Raw genomic sequence first — 19,142 nt, forward strand, 5'->3', positions numbered from 1 at the left:
GCCGCCGCCTGTCTGCACTTTATACACTGAGAGCGAAAGAGAGAGAAGAGTACGACACTATGTACTATAGCAGTCTGTATGGTTCTATTTTGTTCTGTAGTGGTAGGTAAGGTTCTATGTTAGGTTGTGTACTGTAGCGTTCTGTATTGTGGTGTGATGTTCTGTAGTGGTAGGTAAGGTTCTATGTTAGGAAGAGTACTGTAGCTTTCTGTACTGTTGTGTATAGAACTCTGATGTTCTGTAGTGGTAGGTAAGGTTCTATGTTAGGATGTGTACTGTAGCGTTCTGTATTGTGGTGTGATGTTCTGTAGTGGTAGGTAAGGTTCTATGTTAGGATGTGTACTGTAGCGTTCTGTATTGTGGTGTGATGTTCTGTAGTGGTAGGTAAGGTTCTATGTTAGGATGTGTACAGTAGCTTTCTGTACTGTTGTGTATAGAACTCTGATGTTCTGTAGAGGTCGGTAAGGTTCTATGTTAGGAAGAGTACTGTAGCTTTCTGTATTGTTGTGTATAGAACTCTGATGTTCTGTAGTGGTAGGTAAGGTAAGGTTCTATGTTAGGATGTGTACTGTAGCGTTCTGTATTGTGGTGTGATGTTCTGTAGTGGTAGGTAAGGTTCTGTTAGGTTGTGTACAGTAGCATTCTGTACTGTTGTGTATAGAACTCTGATGTTCTGAAGTGGTAGGTAAGGTTCTATGTTAGGATGTGTACTGTAGCGTTCTGTATTGTAATGTGATGTTCAGTAGTGGTAGGTAAGGTTCTATGTTAGGTTGTGTACAGTAGCATTCTGTACTGTTGTGTATAGAACTCTGATGTTCTGTAGTGGTAGGTAAGGTTCTATGTTAGGATGTGTACAGTAGCATTCTGTACTGTTGTGTATAGAACTCTGATGTTCTGAAGTGGTAGGTAAGGTTCTATGTTAGGTTGTGTACAGTAGCATTCTGTACTGTTGTGTATAGAACTCTGATGTTCTGTAGTGGTAGGTAAGGTAAGGTTCTATGTTAGGATGTGTACTGTAGCGTTCTGTATTGTGGTGTGATGTTCTGTAGTGGTAGGTAAGGTTCTGTTAGGTTGTGTACAGTAGCATTCTGTACTGTTGTGTATAGAACTCTGATGTTCTGAAGTGGTAGGTAAGGTTCTATGTTAGGATATGTACAGTAGCATTCTGTACTGTTGTGTATAGAACTCTGATGTTCTGAAGTGGTAGGTAAGGTTCTATGTTAGGATGTGTACTGTAGCGTTCTGTATTGTGGTGTGATGTTCTGTAGTGGTAGGTAAGGTTCTATGTTAGGATGTGTACTGTAGCGTTCTGTATTGTGGTGTGATGTTCTGTAGTGGTAGGTAAGGTTCTATGTTAGGATGTGTACAGTAGCTTTCTGTACTGTTGTGTATAGAACTCTGATGTTCTGTAGTGGTCGGTAAGGTTCTATGTTAGGAAGAGTACTGTAGCTTTCTGTATTGTTGTGTATAGAACTCTGATGTTCTGTAGTGGTAGGTAAGGTAAGGTTCTATGTTAGGATGTGTACTGTAGCGTTCTGTATTGTGGTGTGATGTTCTGTAGTGGTAGGTAAGGTTCTGTTAGGTTGTGTACAGTAGCATTCTGTACTGTTGTGTATAGAACTCTGATGTTCTGAAGTGGTAGGTAAGGTTCTATGTTAGGTTGTGTACAGTAGCATTCTGTACTGTTGTGTATAGAACTCTGATGTTCTGAAGTGGTAGGTAAGGTTCTATGTTAGGATATGTACAGTAGCATTCTGTACTGTTGTGTATAGAACTCTGATGTTCTGAAGTGGTAGGTAAGGTTCTATGTTATGACGTGTACAGTAGCGTTCTGTACTGTTGTGTATGGAACTCTGATGTTCTGAAGTGGTAGGTAAGGTTCTATGTTAGGTTGTGTACAGTAGCATTCTGTACTGTTGTGTATAGAACTCTGATGTTCTGAAGTGGTAGGTAAGGTTCTATGTTATGACGTGTACAGTAGCGTTCTGTACTGTTGTGTATGGAACTCTGATGTTCTGAAGTGGTAGGTAAGGTTCTATGTTATGACGTGTACAGTAGCGTTCTGTACTGTTGTGTATGGAACTCTGATGTTCTGAAGTGGTAGGTAAGGTTCTATGTTAGGATGTGTACAGTAGCATTCTGTACTGTTGTGTATAGAACTCTGATGTTCTGAAGTGGTAGGTAAGGTTCTATGTTAGGATGTGTACAGTAGCGTTCTGTACTGTTGTGTATGGAACTCTGATGTTCTGAAGTGGTAGGTAAGGTTCTATGTTATGACGTGTACAGTAGCGTTCTGTACTGTTGTGTATGGAACTCTGATGTTCTGTAGTCATGTCCTATGTTAATGTAGCATACTCTCGCTCTCTCTCTCTCGGCACCGTAACACAACAGTTACGTTCTATTACTAGAACTATGTACATGAAGCTGGCAGTAGTTTATATTCTCATGAAAATCCACGTTCTAAAGAAACAGCGACATCATGCCATGTCACACCAAACCAACAGGAACGCCGGGAACAGAAAGAAAGGAAGGAAGGAAAAGTTTGGCAGGTATTCTGGGTGAAGGTGACTCGGCGGCTTGGTTGTGGGATTAAATGTACGTTCTACCGCCGTCCGGAACGGGTTCCTCGGTTCTCCGTTAACTCAGTCACCAGCCGTTTTTGAATGTGGGGGTCGTGTGCAGGTCAGAGTGATCATAAATCGTGATCCGAATTGTTCTACTTCACCCCCCATCTACGTTCTAACAGAGAAAAAGACACAATGTCTTGATCATGTGGTTTAAAGTGACAGGTCAGAGGTCATTTGAGCCAGTCTCGTGTGATATAAAAATAGCCCCCAGGTTTACATCTGGCCACCCTTTTCGTACCGTAAAAATCGTTTAAATAGCTAAATATATAGAACTATGTACATTTTTATATGGACCACGTGCTGAAACAGATGCAGGTAGGAAATTGGGTTCTGGTCCTGGTCACGTGGTCCAGGTGTTGGCTTGGCTCGTCCTCCAGGCTCTGATCCAGAGGTCAGGGGTCAGGGGTCAGGGCCGCTCAGCTTTGCTAGTTGCGCAGGTCCATGTACTTTACTCCAGGAACAAGCAGCCAGACGGGAGAAGAGGACAGAAAACATCGACCAAAAAGAGTTATTTCGGGGTGAAAGGTCAGAGCCGCGCCGGATGTGGTAGAACATCTAGGTACCTGCTCGTTAGGAGGTCTCTGCTCCCCGTTCACGCCCTTCAGCAGGACCACGTCCTCCGTCTTGCTCTCCGGCTTCATCTCCACCACGATTTCGTCTCTGTTGCTCTTCTCCGCGGTTCTGCGGACACAGCGGCGGTTAGAACCTCACGCGGTGGCGCCGCCGGGACACCGGCCGGGGCCAGACTCACATCTGCTGCTTGCCGGAGCGGCCGCAGGCCATCTTGCCCTTCTTGTGGAGGAAGTAGAGGACGCTGCCGAGGACGGCCAGCAGCAGCAGGCAGGTGATGATGACCACGATGACGACCCCGCTGCCGTCAGACGGGGGCGCTGCAGCGGGACGCGGAACATTCCTGCTCATCTCCTCCACACACAACTTCTTTTACGTTCCCCGAAACATCTTAAACGCCGAGATGCACGATCACCGTCGTCACCGCGCTCTCGGCTAAAACGTCAAAATCTGCTGCCGTTACGCGACTTTACGAGGTGGCAGATTCCCCGACCACAACTAACCCGACTCCGTCTCCGTCCCGGAGGAACGTGTGTTGTCGGGTCTCCTCCTGTTGGCCTAAGTGGTGTGTGGCGCTGCTCTGACTTTCCTTCACACGGAATTTTAATAACGCCTGCGGGCCCTTTACCGTAACGGCCGCGGCATGAATAATGCATGGCCCCGACCCGCTGGAAATGAAAACGCGGGCGGATTTTGGTTGTACGGGCGCGGCGTGGTGATGGTGTGCGGGGCGCGTCTCACCTTCCGGAGTTGCTGTGGAGAGAGAAGAGAGGGGCGGCGGTTATTCATTTATACGGTAAAGAGTTGGAGTCGGGGCGTCGGCCCTTTGTGTCTCCGCCGAGCGAAGTGCCAGAGATGTAAAAAAAACGTGGTCCTGAGCCAAGAGACAGAAATCCCACGCAGCCCCCGACCGGTTCCACGGGCCTGGAGCCACGGCGGCAGAACCGGCCCCAGCTGGCTTCATTTAAAGCGGCCGGGGGCGTGGGACCCTGCCGGCTGCCATTCACACTAATGGGGGTTCTGCACTCCTGCGCGCAGAACGTTCTAATACATTATCGTCGTGGAGGGGTGGCCTAGTGGGGGCAGTGGTGGCCTAGCGGTTAAGGGAAGCGGCCCCGTAATCAGAAGGTTGGCGGTTCGAATCCCGATCCGCCAAGGTGCCACTGAGCAAAGCACCGTCCCCACACACTGCTCCCCGGGGTGTCATGGTGCCCACTGCTCACTCAGGGTGATGGTTAAATGCGGAGGACACATTTCACTGTGTGCACCGTGTGCTGTGCTGCTGTGTATCACAAGTGACAATCACTTCACTTTGATGGGCAAACTGGGGCGCTTACTGGCTTCGATGGCGTAGGAGCGCGTCTCGGAGCCCATGTCACTGGTGGCGTTGCACGTGGCCGTGGTGTCGGAGGTCAGCTTGACGGTCACCAGGCTGTGGACGGTGTCCTCGGTGACCCTGTTGGCCACCTCGCGCCAGCTCTGCAGGGAGGACGCGGACGTTAGCGGCCCGAGGTGCCGGCGGCGGCGCGGAGCCCGGTGTGGGCGGGGCTTTGCTCACCTGGCTCCCCGCGATGCTCCAGGTGATGATGGGTCGAGGACGTCCCCGGGCGTCGCAGCTCAGGTTCACCAGCTTCCCCGCCCGCTCCTTCAGGGAGACGTACCCCTCCGTCCTCTTCATCTCGGGCGCGCCTGCGTGGAGCGACGACACGTGTAAACGCGCTCGTCGCCGTCACCGTCACCGCCGCCGCCGCCACTCACCTTCCACGACGATGTGGACGGAGCCCGTGGTGTGCATGTCCGGCTGCGACGGCACGGTCACCGCGCAGACATACTCGCCCGCCGTGTCGAAGGTGGCGTCCTGCAGGACCAGCGTGTGGCCCCGCCCGACCTCTTCGCCGCTCTGCGGAGGAAACGGAGACGCAGGACGGGTTCTTACAGAACTCTAAGCAACTTTATCAGGAACCGGCGAAGGACAGCTGCCGTACTTTGAACCACACCGTCGTGGTGTTCAGGGACGATAGCGCGTTGCACGTGGCCGTCAGACTTTCGCCCTTGAACATGACCTCAGAGTCCCGGGGCACCACGATGGCGGCGTCCAGATCTGCACACGACACCGAACACCAGCAGGTCAGGGGTGAGGTCTCAGTGTAAGGGGACGCTGGGGACTGAGGACCAGGTCACTCACAGTGGACGGTGAGGGTGGTGTGGCCGACCACCTCCTCCGGGGACTCCGCGCCCGCCGACCGGCACTGGTAAACACCGCTGTCCCGCCGCGTCACCTCGTGCAGCGTCAGCGTCCCGTCCTCCGAGTCCAGCTCCACCTCCGGCTGCTGCGGAACGTTCAGAATTTAAAACAAGATGAGAAACGTCCTCCAGGCCGGACGCCTCTCGGCGGTGGGGGCGGGGCTCATTCTCACTTGTTCTCGGTTGAAAGTGAGGGGCGATGGGGGGTTGCCGTCACCACGGCAACGGATCTCCACTGTGTCCCCCTCTTTGACCAGACCCCTCGGCCGTTCCTTCCACAGCTCCACTTTTGTTGTCGGGTCTGCGGGGTGAGAAAGGGAGAAGCTGTAAATCCCGCTCCGTCCAATCACGGCGCCCCGTTTGACAATGAGCCCATCGACTCGGCGCTAACAAGACAAAGAGTTCAATACAAACGTCATGAGAGCGATGGCGACTTCACATTAAAAAGTAGTTTAGCGTAACGGCGGGGTCCAGCGCGGAGCCAATTAATTGGCAATAATCCACCTGGTTGTTCACACCGGCGCCGGACTAAATGTGTATTTACTTTAGAACCATAATTGAATCCTCGCAGCCAATCAGAACGCTGGATGAGGACAAACCTTGTTCTTACGATAATGGAGGAGGCACTCACAGTGTACGATGATGCCGATCTGTCTAGATGTCGACGTCCTGGTGTCTCCCGGCACGAGGAAACTCGCTTCGCACGAGAAGAAGGCGTGTCTGTCCTCCTTAGTGACCTTATACTGCAGGTCACTCTGGACGGTGTACAAATCGCTGGACGTCCGTGTGACCAGGGTCACAATGTTGACCTCTGAAAGATTAGAAGCACATTGGCTCAGGAGCCCATTCGGTGTAAATGAAGTCAGGTGGGCGGGGCTGGAGAAACTTACGGCCCTGCGTGGGGCGGAGTGGAACCTGGTTCCGGTACCAGGTGATGTTTGGCTTGGGGAAACCGTTCCTGGCTTCACAGGACGCGACCTGATCAGAAGAACGGGACAGTTGTGAAATATGGAGGTCCTCCAAGACCAGAGGTCTCTGGTCACATGGTCTCTGGTTCTCACCTTGGTGGGAAGCTCTCTGGACACCGAGATCCCAGAATGGACGCCCTCGATCAGAGGCCCTTCCGGGGGTTCTGGAAGAGAATGTAAGAATGTAACGTGGGCCACATGACCCCGACGGGTTCCGGCTACTTACCGAATACCGCGAGGTGGGTCTTCTCTTCACCGCTGCCCGCCGCCATCCCGTTGACCTCGCAGAAAAACTCCCTCTCGTCCGCGATCCTGACGCTGCGGATGGTCAGCACCTCGCCGCCGGCGCCCGCCGACACGTTGATGCGGCCCGAGTACTCGGTGCTGCCGTCCACGGTCTGGGTGGTGAGGTCGCTGTAGGAGATCCTCACCCTGGAGCCGCTGGCCGATTTCTGCAGGGATCAGGGGAGAGGTTCGTTCCTTCCGGACCCTCTGGGATGATTAGAAGAAGATTAGGAGCTCGACTCACAACAAACCACTGGATCATCATCATGTGGGGCTCCGTGCTGAAGGAGTAGTTGCACTGGATTTCTGCCCGCTCCCCCTGGAACACCTCCAGCCGGTCCTCCATCTGAATGTCCACCTTCGCGCTCGCTGGGGAAAAGATGTCAGCCAATCAGAACCCACCGCTCTGCGCTTCAGAGACGGCGGAAGGTTTACCGTATGAATGAAATAAACACATTCTCATATTTATGTCAGTCTGTATAAATGTTGGTTCTGCAGAAACAGAAACAGGGCAGCGGTGGCCTAGCGGTTAAGGAAGCGGCCCCGTAATCAGAAGGTTCGAATCCCGATCCGCCAAGGTGCCACTGAGGTCCCCTTGATGAAGGTCCCGTCCCCACACACTGCTCCCCAGGCGCCTGTCATGGCTGCCCACTGCTCACTCAGGGTGATGGTTAAATGCAGAGGACAAATTTCACTGTGTGCACCGTGTGCTGTGCTGCTGTGTATCACAATTAACAATCACTTCACTTCATAGTTCACTTTAAACTTTGAAACGTTGACAGGACAACCTGAAGTTAAACTGGAACGCGGACTGTACGTATATATTCTCACTACGAACTGCTGAAAAATCAGCTTTGAATCCAGATAAGGGCGGTGGTGGTGGCCCAGACTCGTAATCGGAAATCCTGAGTTTCCCACACACTCCTCCCACGGTCACCAAGGGTGACGGTTAAAGACAGAGGACACGTGTCACCGCGTCACCGCGTGCTGCGCTGCAGTGTCTCACAATGACAACCACGTCACTTTCAGATATGAGATTTCTAAGAACACTTTGTGGGACCATTTAAAAGCACCCAGAAAGTGGGACCCCCCCCATTATCAGACGTATCGTGGACGTGAAGCTGCAGCGGGCCTCAGCAACTCTCGTCCATTGTTAATGGTGACAGGAGAATGGGGCCGATGGCCCCTGCAGTCGTCGTGGCCCAGCCGCGTCCCCCACCGCTCGTTCCCACAGCTCCACAGCTCGCGTCGTCAGGAGGACCCCATATTTCCTGTGGGACGGGCTTGGGCACCTCGATTTGCAGAGCATTCCTGTCCTTCCTGACTGGCTCTGCTGGGGGAGGCGGCCTGTGAAAGGCCTCCTTCTGATTGGAAACATCTGTCCGGGGGGGGGGTTGGCTGCTGGGTTGCCGTGGAGACGGCCGGTACGGGATTTCCATGTGGGGGAGGTGGGCAGAGGAGGCGCTGGCACGGGCCGGTGGGTAAAGATGGCACGAGGACACTCACTGCCCACCAGGCCACCAATCAGAGGCCTGGGAGAGAGAGAGTGGCTTTTCCTATTGGCTGAGGCTGTTTTTCATATTGCAACAGGGTAAACACACACATACACACACACACACACACACACACACACTTTCCCTTTCATTCGGTCGCAGTCCCGCCCCACTGACTCCATTCAACTCTCCTGGTGCATTGTGGGATGGTCCAAACAGAAGCTTTTCTGCTGGTTCTGATCATGTTGTGGCCGGGTCCCGGGCGTGAACGTCACGTCGGTGATGTAATGAGGTGGGTGTGGCCGCCGGGAGCAGCGCGTTTGTCAGCTTCAGGCTCAGCTCTGTACACAGTGGTGGATATTTGAAAGTGCTGACAGAGGAAGGTTGACTTCTGGGCGGTGAGGGTGGCGGCGTGGGGGAGGGGCTTCAACAAAACTCCGTTTATCCTGCAAGGAGAAGGACGACCGGGAGGAATCGGCGTTTACGGAGCATCGGTGTGATGATGGGTGTGGGTGGGGCAGCGTGTGGATTTGTGGGCTCCTGGAATGTAAGACAGCACTCTGAGAGAAGACATTTGAGAACATCTTCATATCTCCACCCTGCACCTCCAAAACACCTGCAGCATGAATGATGTGAAAATGCTCGATTCTGTGACCTTTCCCCCATTTCACAGACTAACGGCTGAAATAAGAGGACAGATTGTGGTTTGTTTTTCTGATGGAGCAGAACATCTTCTGGGAGGTTCTGACGATCTGACTGGCCAGGCCCGGTGAGGGTGAGGGTGTTAACGTGTGTGACAGGACCGCACCGGCGTCAAGCTCACGCCCTTCAACAAACTTATCCCCCAGATCAGCTGCACACAGCACACCTGGGATCAAAGCGATCGAGGCTTTAATGCACACACACACACACACACACACACACACACACACACCAAATCAGTAGAACATTTTCACACACACCAGAATAGTGTAACATTTTCAAACATACACACACACACCAGAACAGTAGAATATTTTCACACACACACACACACACATACACCTTAAAATCCCTCTTACACACACTCACCAAATCTGTCCATTCGTTCATACACTCTCTCTCTCTCTCTCTCTCTCTCTCTCCCCCTCACACACACACAGACAGAGCGACAGAACAGACAGACGGACTCTCACACAGTGTCCAGATTAAAGCCGCGCCTTTGTGAACTGTGAAGCATTACAAATCCCCAACCAACTTCATCCTCCTCTTCATCCGACCAACATTAAACATGCAAATCCCTCAGTAGACACACACACACACATACACACACACACACACACACACACACACACACACACACACAGGGCAGATTCCCCAAACCACTTATTTTCAAAAATGTAGAATCAACCAAATGATGTTCTCCTATAACCTCGGAGAACCTGAGAGTTCCACCACATTATCAGCAGAACCTTTTAATCAAACCAACAGCCTCTACTCAGGGGTACTGAGACAAACCAGGGAGAAAGGGGCGGGGCTGGGGGTGGAGTTAACAGTTGACTCTTGCCATGTGAGAGTGGAGCGATTGTCATTGTGAAGCACGGCACACAGTGCCGGTTGCCATGAAAGGCGACCGGTACCTTGATCAAGGGGAACTCAGTGGCACCTTGGCGGGTCGCGATTCGACCCCCACAACCTTCCGATTCCGAGTCAGCTTCCTTACCGCTAGGTCACAACTGCCATGTAAGCTCCAGCTGTGACGGGTGTGTGTGTGTGTGTGTGTGGTGTGTGTGTTAATGAGGTTGAACATCAGTTGCTGCCCCGGTTAAACAATTTCATTATAATTCTGCACTTAATTCCCCGTAATTTGCCGTTTATCAGACTTGGCCCAGTGATTTGTGTAACGAGTTTATTAATCTTTCACCGCCTCCCCCTCTAACGACTTAATGAATGTTGTGTTTAGAAGCATCACACACACACACACACACACACACACACTCTGCCAAGCTTTACCACGTCCAGGAACCCAGTCAACTCGCCAGTCAGTGCAGTAATTACCGTAATGAGAACTGCGTTCATTAAAACAAATCAGTTCAGCGCAGACGTGAAGGCAGCTGCCGCCTGTCAGCTGACCACATTCCTGCTCTCCAAACAACACACAACTTGTCCCGGTCCAGCACCGTCCAGCACCTTCAGCCTGAAGACGCCTGTCCACGACACGCCCATGAACACGACAGCAGACCTTTATCAGGACCAGCACAACAACGCAGAATGGGGATTAAAGGGTGCACACATACACACACACACACACACACACACACAACTTGTCCCGGTCCAGCACCGTCCAGCACCTTCAGTCAGAAGACGCCCGTCCACGACACGCCCATGAACACGACAGCAGACCTTCATCAGGACCTGCACAACAACTCAGTACGGGGATTAAAGGGTGCACACATACACACACACACACACACACACACACACAACTTGTCCCGGTCCAGCACCGTCCAGCACCTTCAGCCTGAAGACGCCCGTCCCCGACAACAGACCTTCATCAGGACCTGCACAACAACTCAGTACGGGGATTAAAGGGTGCACACATACACACACACACACACACACACACACACACAACTTGTCCCGGTCCAGCACCGTCCAGCACCTTCAGCCTGAAGATGCCCGTCCACGACACGCCCATGAACACGACAGCAGACCTTCATCAGGACCGGCACAACAACTCAGTACGGGGATTAAAGGGTGCACACACACACACACACACACACACACACACACTCACACACATCGGTCTGAATAACAGTATCTTCTGAGAGAATAAATGCAGGGGATTCTCGGGCCCCGGGGCCGCTGATCACTGCCTGTCTCATCCCTCTGATGTGCGGCAGCGTTGGCAGCCCGCTGGATGAAGGGCGTGTCAGGCGCTTCTGCCTTTCGCCCGGCTTTAACAAGGCGACAACAAAGGCGTCGCTCAGTCAAGTCGGCCTTTCATCGCGGCGCCCGAGTCGCTCGCCGTGGACCCGCGTGCCGGCGACGCCCCCCTGCCGTCGCCCCCCCGCCGGGCGGGGCTGATGCCCTCACACAGAATAGAGGAGCGAACACAGGTGCCAAACCGCGTTTAATGAGGGCCACTCCCACAATAACGGCCCGCCCCGCCCCGCCCCACCCCGGACAGGGTCGGAGGGGTCGGGGTGGAGTGTTTTTAACCCCGTCTGTTTTCACAGCAAACCCCCGTGTTTCTCCTGTAAACTTCATCGGAGGTCATGTGCGAAACAAAAGCGCCTCGTCACGCTGTAACAAAACCAATCCGGTCCGTTTCTGTCTCAGACTGTCCCCCCCACCACTCGTCACCGGGGTGAATATTTGGACACGCAGGCTGGGCTCCCACTGACGGGGGACGGCACAGCTGAGGACAACAAGAACTCCTCTCATGTTCCCACCGACAGACAGCCACAGCTGGACATCTGTCCCCCCGACTTCTGACGGGGACCACACACCCGAACTGGGGGTCCATCAGGACCTGCCTGACTGAAGACGCAGCACATGTATTCATGTGTAATTAACCACCCTAACGGGTCTAATTATTTCAGAGGATGAACATTATTAATGTTTTTACAGACAAAATTTTAAAAAAGAGGAGGAGCCCGTATGCATACGTGACCACGCCCTCTACCAACACCAAGATGCAGATGATCAGCACTTTAATGCTGCAGCTCTGAACCCCATGTGGGGTCCGACCTGTGGGTAACACACTCGCCTGTGAACCAGAAGACCCAGGTTCAAACCCCACTTACTACCATCGTGTCCCTGAGCAGGACACTTAACCCTGAGTGTCTCCAGGGGGGGACTGTCCCTGTAACTACTGGTTGTAAGTCGCTCTGGATAAGGGCGTCTGGTAAATACTGTAAATGTAAATGCAGACACCGGGCAGTGGGAACAGTTCCACCAGCCCCAGGCTCTGAAGGTTCCGTAGGTGCTGAGGCGGGTATAAATTAGAAGCAATGGTCCCAACACACTTTGATTAACTGCTGATCCTTTAACACCGTCTAATATCCCGGGACCTGAGGAAGAGGCTTTGAAATGCAGAGTTCAAAGATAAAGGCCCGTCTCCTTGATCTGTGGGTCAGAGAGGAAGCAGTGATGTTCTACCAGTGTTTATCTTCTCACTGTTCTACTGACAGCAAGTGTAGGTCAGATTCTACGAACGTGAGATTCGTGGGCTGAGGGCCACAGGCTTTCCCCGCTCCTGCATTATTTGTCTGACAGGTCATGAAAACGGTCACGACGTGGTGACGACGAGGTCGGTTCTGCCTCCCGGTGTAGATCCGGTTCTTTCCTCATTTGCTTGTTTGTCTCTTCCTGTCGGTTTTGTAGCTCCTGGTGTCAGCTGCGAGAGAGCAGATGCCGGCCTGCTGGGGGGGCGGAGCCTCCCCACCGCGCCCACACTACTCCGGCCCAGCAGGGGGAGGTGCTGAGTCACCTTCACTAATTAAAGCACCGCACCTTTTCACTTTTACTTTATTTTATCTTCACTCTTCCACCAGGTCAAGGGAGTTGGTGCTAGACTTTCAAATTCTTAAAAAGTTCTATCAGATACCTTCAAGGCTGCAATGTTGCATTCTGGGATTGGTGTCTGGTTGCTGCTCTCCGTGAAGCATCAATAATTAAGCAGACGATGAACACTGTGTCTCGGTGGGGGTCGCCCCACACCAGTAAACCTGGATTCCAGCACCTCGCTGGGCGCCTGGCCTTTCAGCGTCTTTATTTAACTCTAACCCTACAGCCTGTGCACCTTCACAGCACCACGGGGTCTTCAGGCCATTCCGCTGTGCAGGTTCCCTCTGAAGGTCTCCTGCATCCCCCATCTGGAGGTGGAAACATGGTTTTGTGGAAGGAGCTTCTTGACGTAATTCTGTTCATCAGAAAATCCGGATTCATCATGGAGAAGGAGAAACCCTGCGATAATCGCCCCTCTGTTTCAGCACTCAATTGCATCTTTCACAAGCGACAGTGTGGAGAAGGGGCTAAATCCAGACTGATGCATCTGCTGCAATTCCGGTTCTATGGTGCATGAATCATTCCTTCTGTAGCGGTAACACTTTAATGAAGAATACATTATTTATCATGCAGTACATTAAAATACGCCTTTTGCAACAGATCTAAAGAGTCCCGGCTCATTAGCATAGTAGTGCATATAATTAAAATAAATAAAATTCCCTTTATTCGGTTCTATCTGAAGTAGAAATGTTCCTGTTCCTGCATGAAAAGAGAAAGCTGGCTCTCGGCCGCGGTGAGTGAAGCCCAGTGTTTATCCTAATGGAAGTGTGTGTAAAAGTAGAATTTATGGGGCCGTTTAATGAGAGGAAATGAGCTGCGCAGCGTGGGGGTTACAGACTGTTCCCCGAGCCCCAGGAAGGTGCCGCTGCCGCAGGAGCCGGAGGGTCAGCGGTGGAACGTCCAGAGGTCGGTCTGAAGTGGAGGTGGCAGCCACACCCACTTCCTGTGTTCAGGGCCGGGCGGTGTGCCCCAAAATTGTCACCATCAACATCATAATTTCTGAGATTTGTGTGTCTGGGGCAGGTTTCCCTGATACAGTTCCCCCACCAGAACGCTGCTAACCTGTATGTTGGAGTGGGCGTGGTAGTGGGCGTGGTCCCTGTGTACAAGGGGTCTCAGGAGTGTAGAGAACAGAGGGAGGAGAAAGGGAGGAGATGGACTCTGCGATACACCTGGGCGTGTCACGTACTGACAGGAGGGGGCTTTACAGAATGGAAACTGTCAATCAAGCATACAGGCTCCTCCCCCTTTTACATTTCATTAATAATTACACACCAACAAAAAGGGCTGGTTGATGTGGCATTAGTGAACATAACCTATCTTTTATAGTTGTATGTGGCCCAAGGTTCTAAAAGGTTCTAAAATTCCTATGCAATAAACAATCGAATATTACAGGTGGTTTGAAAACTCATTTGTTTAAAAATAGCAAGAAAGCACACCTTCAAATTCATAAGTTCATAAGCACGCATCGATTTGTCTCCCGGGACTGATGGTCAGCATCAGCTTGGAGAGGTCACGAGGTCGTGAGCTTCAGCTGTGTTTTGTCTACTCAGGCCCTCAGGGTGAAAGGTCAAACACAACAAAGCCGTGGTGGCGCTGCGGCGCATTAGCAGGTGCTCCGCCGAAGAGCCACTCGACACCGATATACAGACCGGGCGTCAGTTTACATCGCCTTAAACGAGTCTGTTGACAAAGGGGTCACGAAACACAAACGCGGAGCTCCGCCCCCAGGCGTGACCCCCGCTCCGGTAAACACTTCCAGGCCTGTGTTGACGTCCTCCATCACCGGGCCGGACATAAAATGTTTATACAGCGAAGTGCGCGGCGCATTAGCGAACCTCTGCCCGTCTTCGCTCCAAGGAAAATCGTTTCCATGTGAGAAGAAATGACACCGTAACGGATGAAAATGTTTCATCGTATGAAACCCAGCCGAGGTTGGTGTGGTCAGCCTGTTCTTTATTAAAAGCGGGTATGGAACGTATTCGCCGGCGCCAGAATGCCCCCTCGCCCGGCGATGGCCCGCCGGCAGGGGCGTGGTTCGCTCGGCCCCCGCTCACCGGCCTGAAAAAACGCTGACTGCTGGGGCTGTTTTTAGCCCAGTGCCTTCTGGGTAGGCTGGTTTCAAACATTTCACAATATTCCTCCTTTTTTATAAATGACGTTAGAAGGAGGAACGAAACTGTGAATCCAGCCGAAGCGCCAAAACTCGACAGACGTGAACAGATGAAACGGAGAAGTGTGTTTTCATGTGGGGGCGGATCATAAATATGGATGCGCATATGTGTCCGAATCCGTCTCCATAGAGCCTGTGTGTGTGTGTGTGTGTGTGTGTGTGTGTGTGTGTGTGTGTGTGTGTGTGTGTGTGTGTGTGTGTGTGTGAGATCTGTTGGATCGGGGCCCAGAAGCGCCGCGTTCTCCAACCCTCCCTCCCGTTCACCTGTGGCCAACGCCAGACCCTGAGAACAAAGCCACGTGGGACGACGCCCGCTTACCGGGCCCGATACCCGCCATCGACTGACGGGTAGCTGCTGCCAGACGGATTTCACGCCTCCTGGATTCTGACTTTGAAATCAGAGCTGCTGCTGAGTTCTTTTGTTGACTGGAGTGTCCTCTCAATACAGAACATGCAGGGAAACGTAATATTCGCAAAATACTTCTATAATAATTCGTCCTGTTTTATCCTGAATCACAGTGGAGGACCTCAGGGTTCCATTTTAGGACCACTAATTATTCCTCATCTACACAAATGACATTACACTATACAGCAAGACCTTCTTGTTATATTCACTCAATATTCATGCAATATTCCAGCTTTCAGATGAACATACGTGCGGTTAAAATGTATGAATTCAGTTTGAAAAAACACAATGCTCACATGAGGAATGTTGGCGGAATTCTGGGGAATATGGAGTCATGTCACATGAGAGGGGAAAAAAAGCATCATTTCTGTAACAAAGGGTCTGTAGAGAAGTCTTGAGGCGATACATTCCCGCTATCAGATTTCACAAACGCCTGTAACAAATCTCCCGCACAAAGGGTGCACACACACACACACACACGCACAACACACACCCAGAACACCAACAGAACACCATGTATCCACGTTCAAAATGACCGGCAGCTAACTAACACTCAAAATATGAGACCTGGATACACACACAACACACACACAAACATACACCAACACACATACATACATACACACAACACACACACAACAGAACACCATATAACCACGTTCAAAATGACCGGCAGCTAACTAACACTTAAAATACGAGACCTGGACACACACAACACACACAACACACACACACACACAACTCACAAACAACAGAACACCAACAGAACACCATGTAATCACTTTCAAAATGACCGTTAGCTAACTAACACTAAAAATATGAGACCTGGACACACACAACACACACAAACATACACACAACACACACACAAGAGAACACCAACAGAACACCATGTAATCACTTTCAAAATGACTGGCAGCTAACTAACACTCAAAATATGAGATCTGGACACACACAACACATAAACATACACACAAACATACACACAACACACATTCTCTGCCTCCGGTTTGCAGAACTGGACGGGTCAGGATTGTTTAGTCCGTTCTAGAAAGCTGCGGGCGGCGCTGTGTGAGGGGGAGGGGATTGTGAGTGATGTTGTCGGTGGTGCAGTTGTGTGATTTCTGTAACCAGAGACGCCCACGTCTCTCTCTGCCGCACACACACAGACACACACGTTTGTGTGAAGGGCACCAGGTGTGTGCAGCTGTCCAGTGGAGACAGTTTTGGGGCAGCGAGGGAGATTTCTGGCGGGAATCGGCCCGCCCTAATCCCCGGCCCCGCCGCCAGCCGGCCTCCAGATCCCACCGTCCCCGAGAGACGGCCATGTGGCCCGCGGACGGGACCGTCCCCAGCAGTCCAGGACCACGAGGAATAAAATAACGGAGCACAAAGGCGCCAGTGTTGCATGAAGTCTGTGGACGCGGCCGTGTAAATGTTGTCACTGCAGGGCCACTTCCTGTCTGTCCGTTTGAGAGGAGCACAATGCTTCTTGCCCGAGAGGGGGGTTCATTATTTGGCAGGTCCCTGCCGGCGCTGGCCTCGGGCCACCGTGGGTTCGTCTGTGAAAGAGAGGCCCCGCGGCGTCTGTCCACCATAAATTCCTCACCAGCCCCTCTTTCTGCTGGCCAGCCGTCCTCCCGTCCTCGCCCACCATGTCCACCAGGAACTCCAGTTCCGTCTAACGCGCGGTCAGAACCCGCCCGACACCGTGACCCCTGCGCTGGAGACGCGGACAGACTGTCTCGACCCGGCCCCGTCCCACCGCATCACCGTCCGCCGCACTGGGCACAGCAGGGTCTGGACCAAACGAGGTGCACCCCTGCCCTCGGAACGGGCGTGTCCCGGCTGAGTGGTAAAATCTGGACTGACCTCAGGATCCGGGGTCACGTTCGCATCATTTCGACTTAAAAGATCAGAGTGAGAAGAAGGTGAGAAAGTTGAAATTGTCCCGGCACCGCCCGTCTCTGCCTGTCCCCTCGGAACGTGAAATTCCCCCGGATCCGTGCGGCAGGGGCGAGGAGGGCAGAGGACCGCGCAGCGATTTTATCAGCAGCCGCATAATGCGTCCCAGACACAAAGACGTTCTATCTGCGGCATGCAGAACCGCAGGCCCGGTCCCGGGCGGCGGCGTGGGTCCCCCCTATCAGACGGGGCACGGGTCACGTTCTGAAGAGTGGGTTCTGCAGCGAGGAACAGGGCCCGGATTGTCCCGCTCGGCCAGGGGTCACGGGCCGCAGTGGGACGCAGGAAGTGGGGAGCGAGACGCCTTTTGTTGGCATACGGTGGGCCTGAGAAGGCAGAAGGTTCCGATACTCTGCCGAACGCACACACACCATCGTCTCCTCCGCTTACTACAGGACAGTAATTAAAACCGGAGGTGACATGGTCCTCCTGAGGACTCTTATCTGCAATTAGGACGCCTCCATCCAGCCAATAATCCTGAAACAGACGGCTTTGGCCCGTCTGGAGGGGGGACGTAATTAGGAGAGGCGGAGGGGAGGGGGACTTGTTACCGGCTTATGGGGACTCTGCAGGTGGACGGGGACAGATATAATAAATGGGGGGGGGGGGGGGGGGGGGTCTCCTGCCACCATGGGCTTGTTTTTGTCCAAACTCCGCTTGGAGAAAAGATGAGAAATATGGAGCAGAGAGTCTCAGGACGCGTCCTGGACAGGACTTCTGTCCAGGTACCGGTGACGACGGGGACCATAAGCCACCGGAGCAGTTCTAGGTCCGGATGGAGCGGCTTCAGGGGTGAAAATGACAGTAGACAAGCAGACCAGAGAGCCGGCAAGTCACCGCAATTACACGTACAAACAGATCATTAACATAATTGCATTTTAATTTGGTCAACTGGGTGCCTGCAGAATTACTTCCTTTTAATGACTCTTATTTTGCAAAAAAGTTGTAAAAATGTCGGCAGCGGCAGCTTTTATTTGGGCGCGCTGGCCAACACCAACACACGTTGGTGTTAGAAATATAAAAATGGAGAAATATAAAATTCAGCATGAAACCGTTAACAGTTCAAACGTGTCGTTTTCTGCCTTACATCATATCTGCGTGGTTATTAAAATGTAGAATACTTGTGACCCGGGTGGCGAAATGCTGGAATAAACCTGGAACCACCACAGTCCCTCACGACGCGGCTCAAGTCCCAGTTAAGTCCCGACACGGACACGCTTCTTTCGGAAAGTGCAACATCGCGCGGCGGCGATTTAAGGTTCAATTTCATTTCATTCATTTTGAAATGTTAAAGGAACCGAGTTAAAAAACTCACCGAGCGCCGCGGCGGAGCAGAGAAGAGAGAAATAAAAGAATCCCGACATGATGGTCCAGCAAGAAGAGCAGCACTGAACCGACACAGCGCGGAGACTCATACACACTCAGAGGGAGAGAGAGAGAGAGAGAGACTATTACACACTGACAGAGAGAGAGAGAGACTCATACACACTCACAGAGCGAGAGAGAGACTATTACACACTGACAGAGAGAGAGAGAGAGAGAGACTCATACACACTCACAGAGCGAGAGAGAGACTATTACACACTGACAGAGAGAGAGAGAGAGACTCACACACACTCACAGAGAGAGAGAGGGAGAGAGACTATTACACACTGACAGAGAGAGAGAGAGACTCACACACACTCACAGAGAGAGAGAGGGAGAGAGACTATTACACACTGACAGAGAGAGAGAGAGACTCACACACACTCACAAAGAGAGAGAGGGAGAGAGAGAGACTCATGCACACTCACAGAGAGAGAGGGAGAGAGAGAGACTCATACACACTCACAGAGAGAGAGAGACTCACACACACTCACA

At 52.1% G+C, this 19,142-nt stretch overlaps 1 protein-coding gene across 3 annotated transcripts; it reads right to left on the minus strand.

Moving 5' to 3' along the window:
• Positions 1-969: 969 nt before the first annotated feature.
• LOC114793097 (cell surface glycoprotein MUC18-like) lies at positions 970-18,786 on the minus strand. 3 transcript variants are annotated; one of them, XM_028984780.1, is made up of 16 exons: positions 18,598-18,786; positions 6,939-7,063; positions 6,636-6,861; positions 6,503-6,573; positions 6,332-6,419; positions 6,073-6,252; positions 5,615-5,742; positions 5,383-5,527; positions 5,183-5,298; positions 4,956-5,097; positions 4,756-4,886; positions 4,535-4,676; positions 3,939-3,950; positions 3,379-3,517; positions 3,191-3,308; positions 970-3,073 (listed from the first exon to the last, which is right to left on the minus strand). In XM_028984780.1, exons 1-16 carry the CDS (start codon positions 18,695-18,697, stop codon positions 3,053-3,055), a joined length of 1,884 nt encoding a protein of 627 aa, XP_028840613.1. In that variant the 5' UTR covers positions 18,698-18,786; the 3' UTR covers positions 970-3,052. The 3 variants fall into 3 exon arrangements, with proteins under 3 accessions (XP_028840613.1, XP_028840615.1, XP_028840614.1); XM_028984782.1 differs by having other exon boundaries at positions 970-3,078; XM_028984781.1 differs by lacking the exon at positions 3,939-3,950.
• Positions 18,787-19,142: the final 356 nt, after the last annotated feature.

This window comes from Denticeps clupeoides, chromosome 6 (assembly GCF_900700375.1).
Source record: "Denticeps clupeoides chromosome 6, fDenClu1.1, whole genome shotgun sequence".
NCBI lineage: Eukaryota > Metazoa > Chordata > Actinopteri > Clupeiformes > Denticipitidae > Denticeps > Denticeps clupeoides.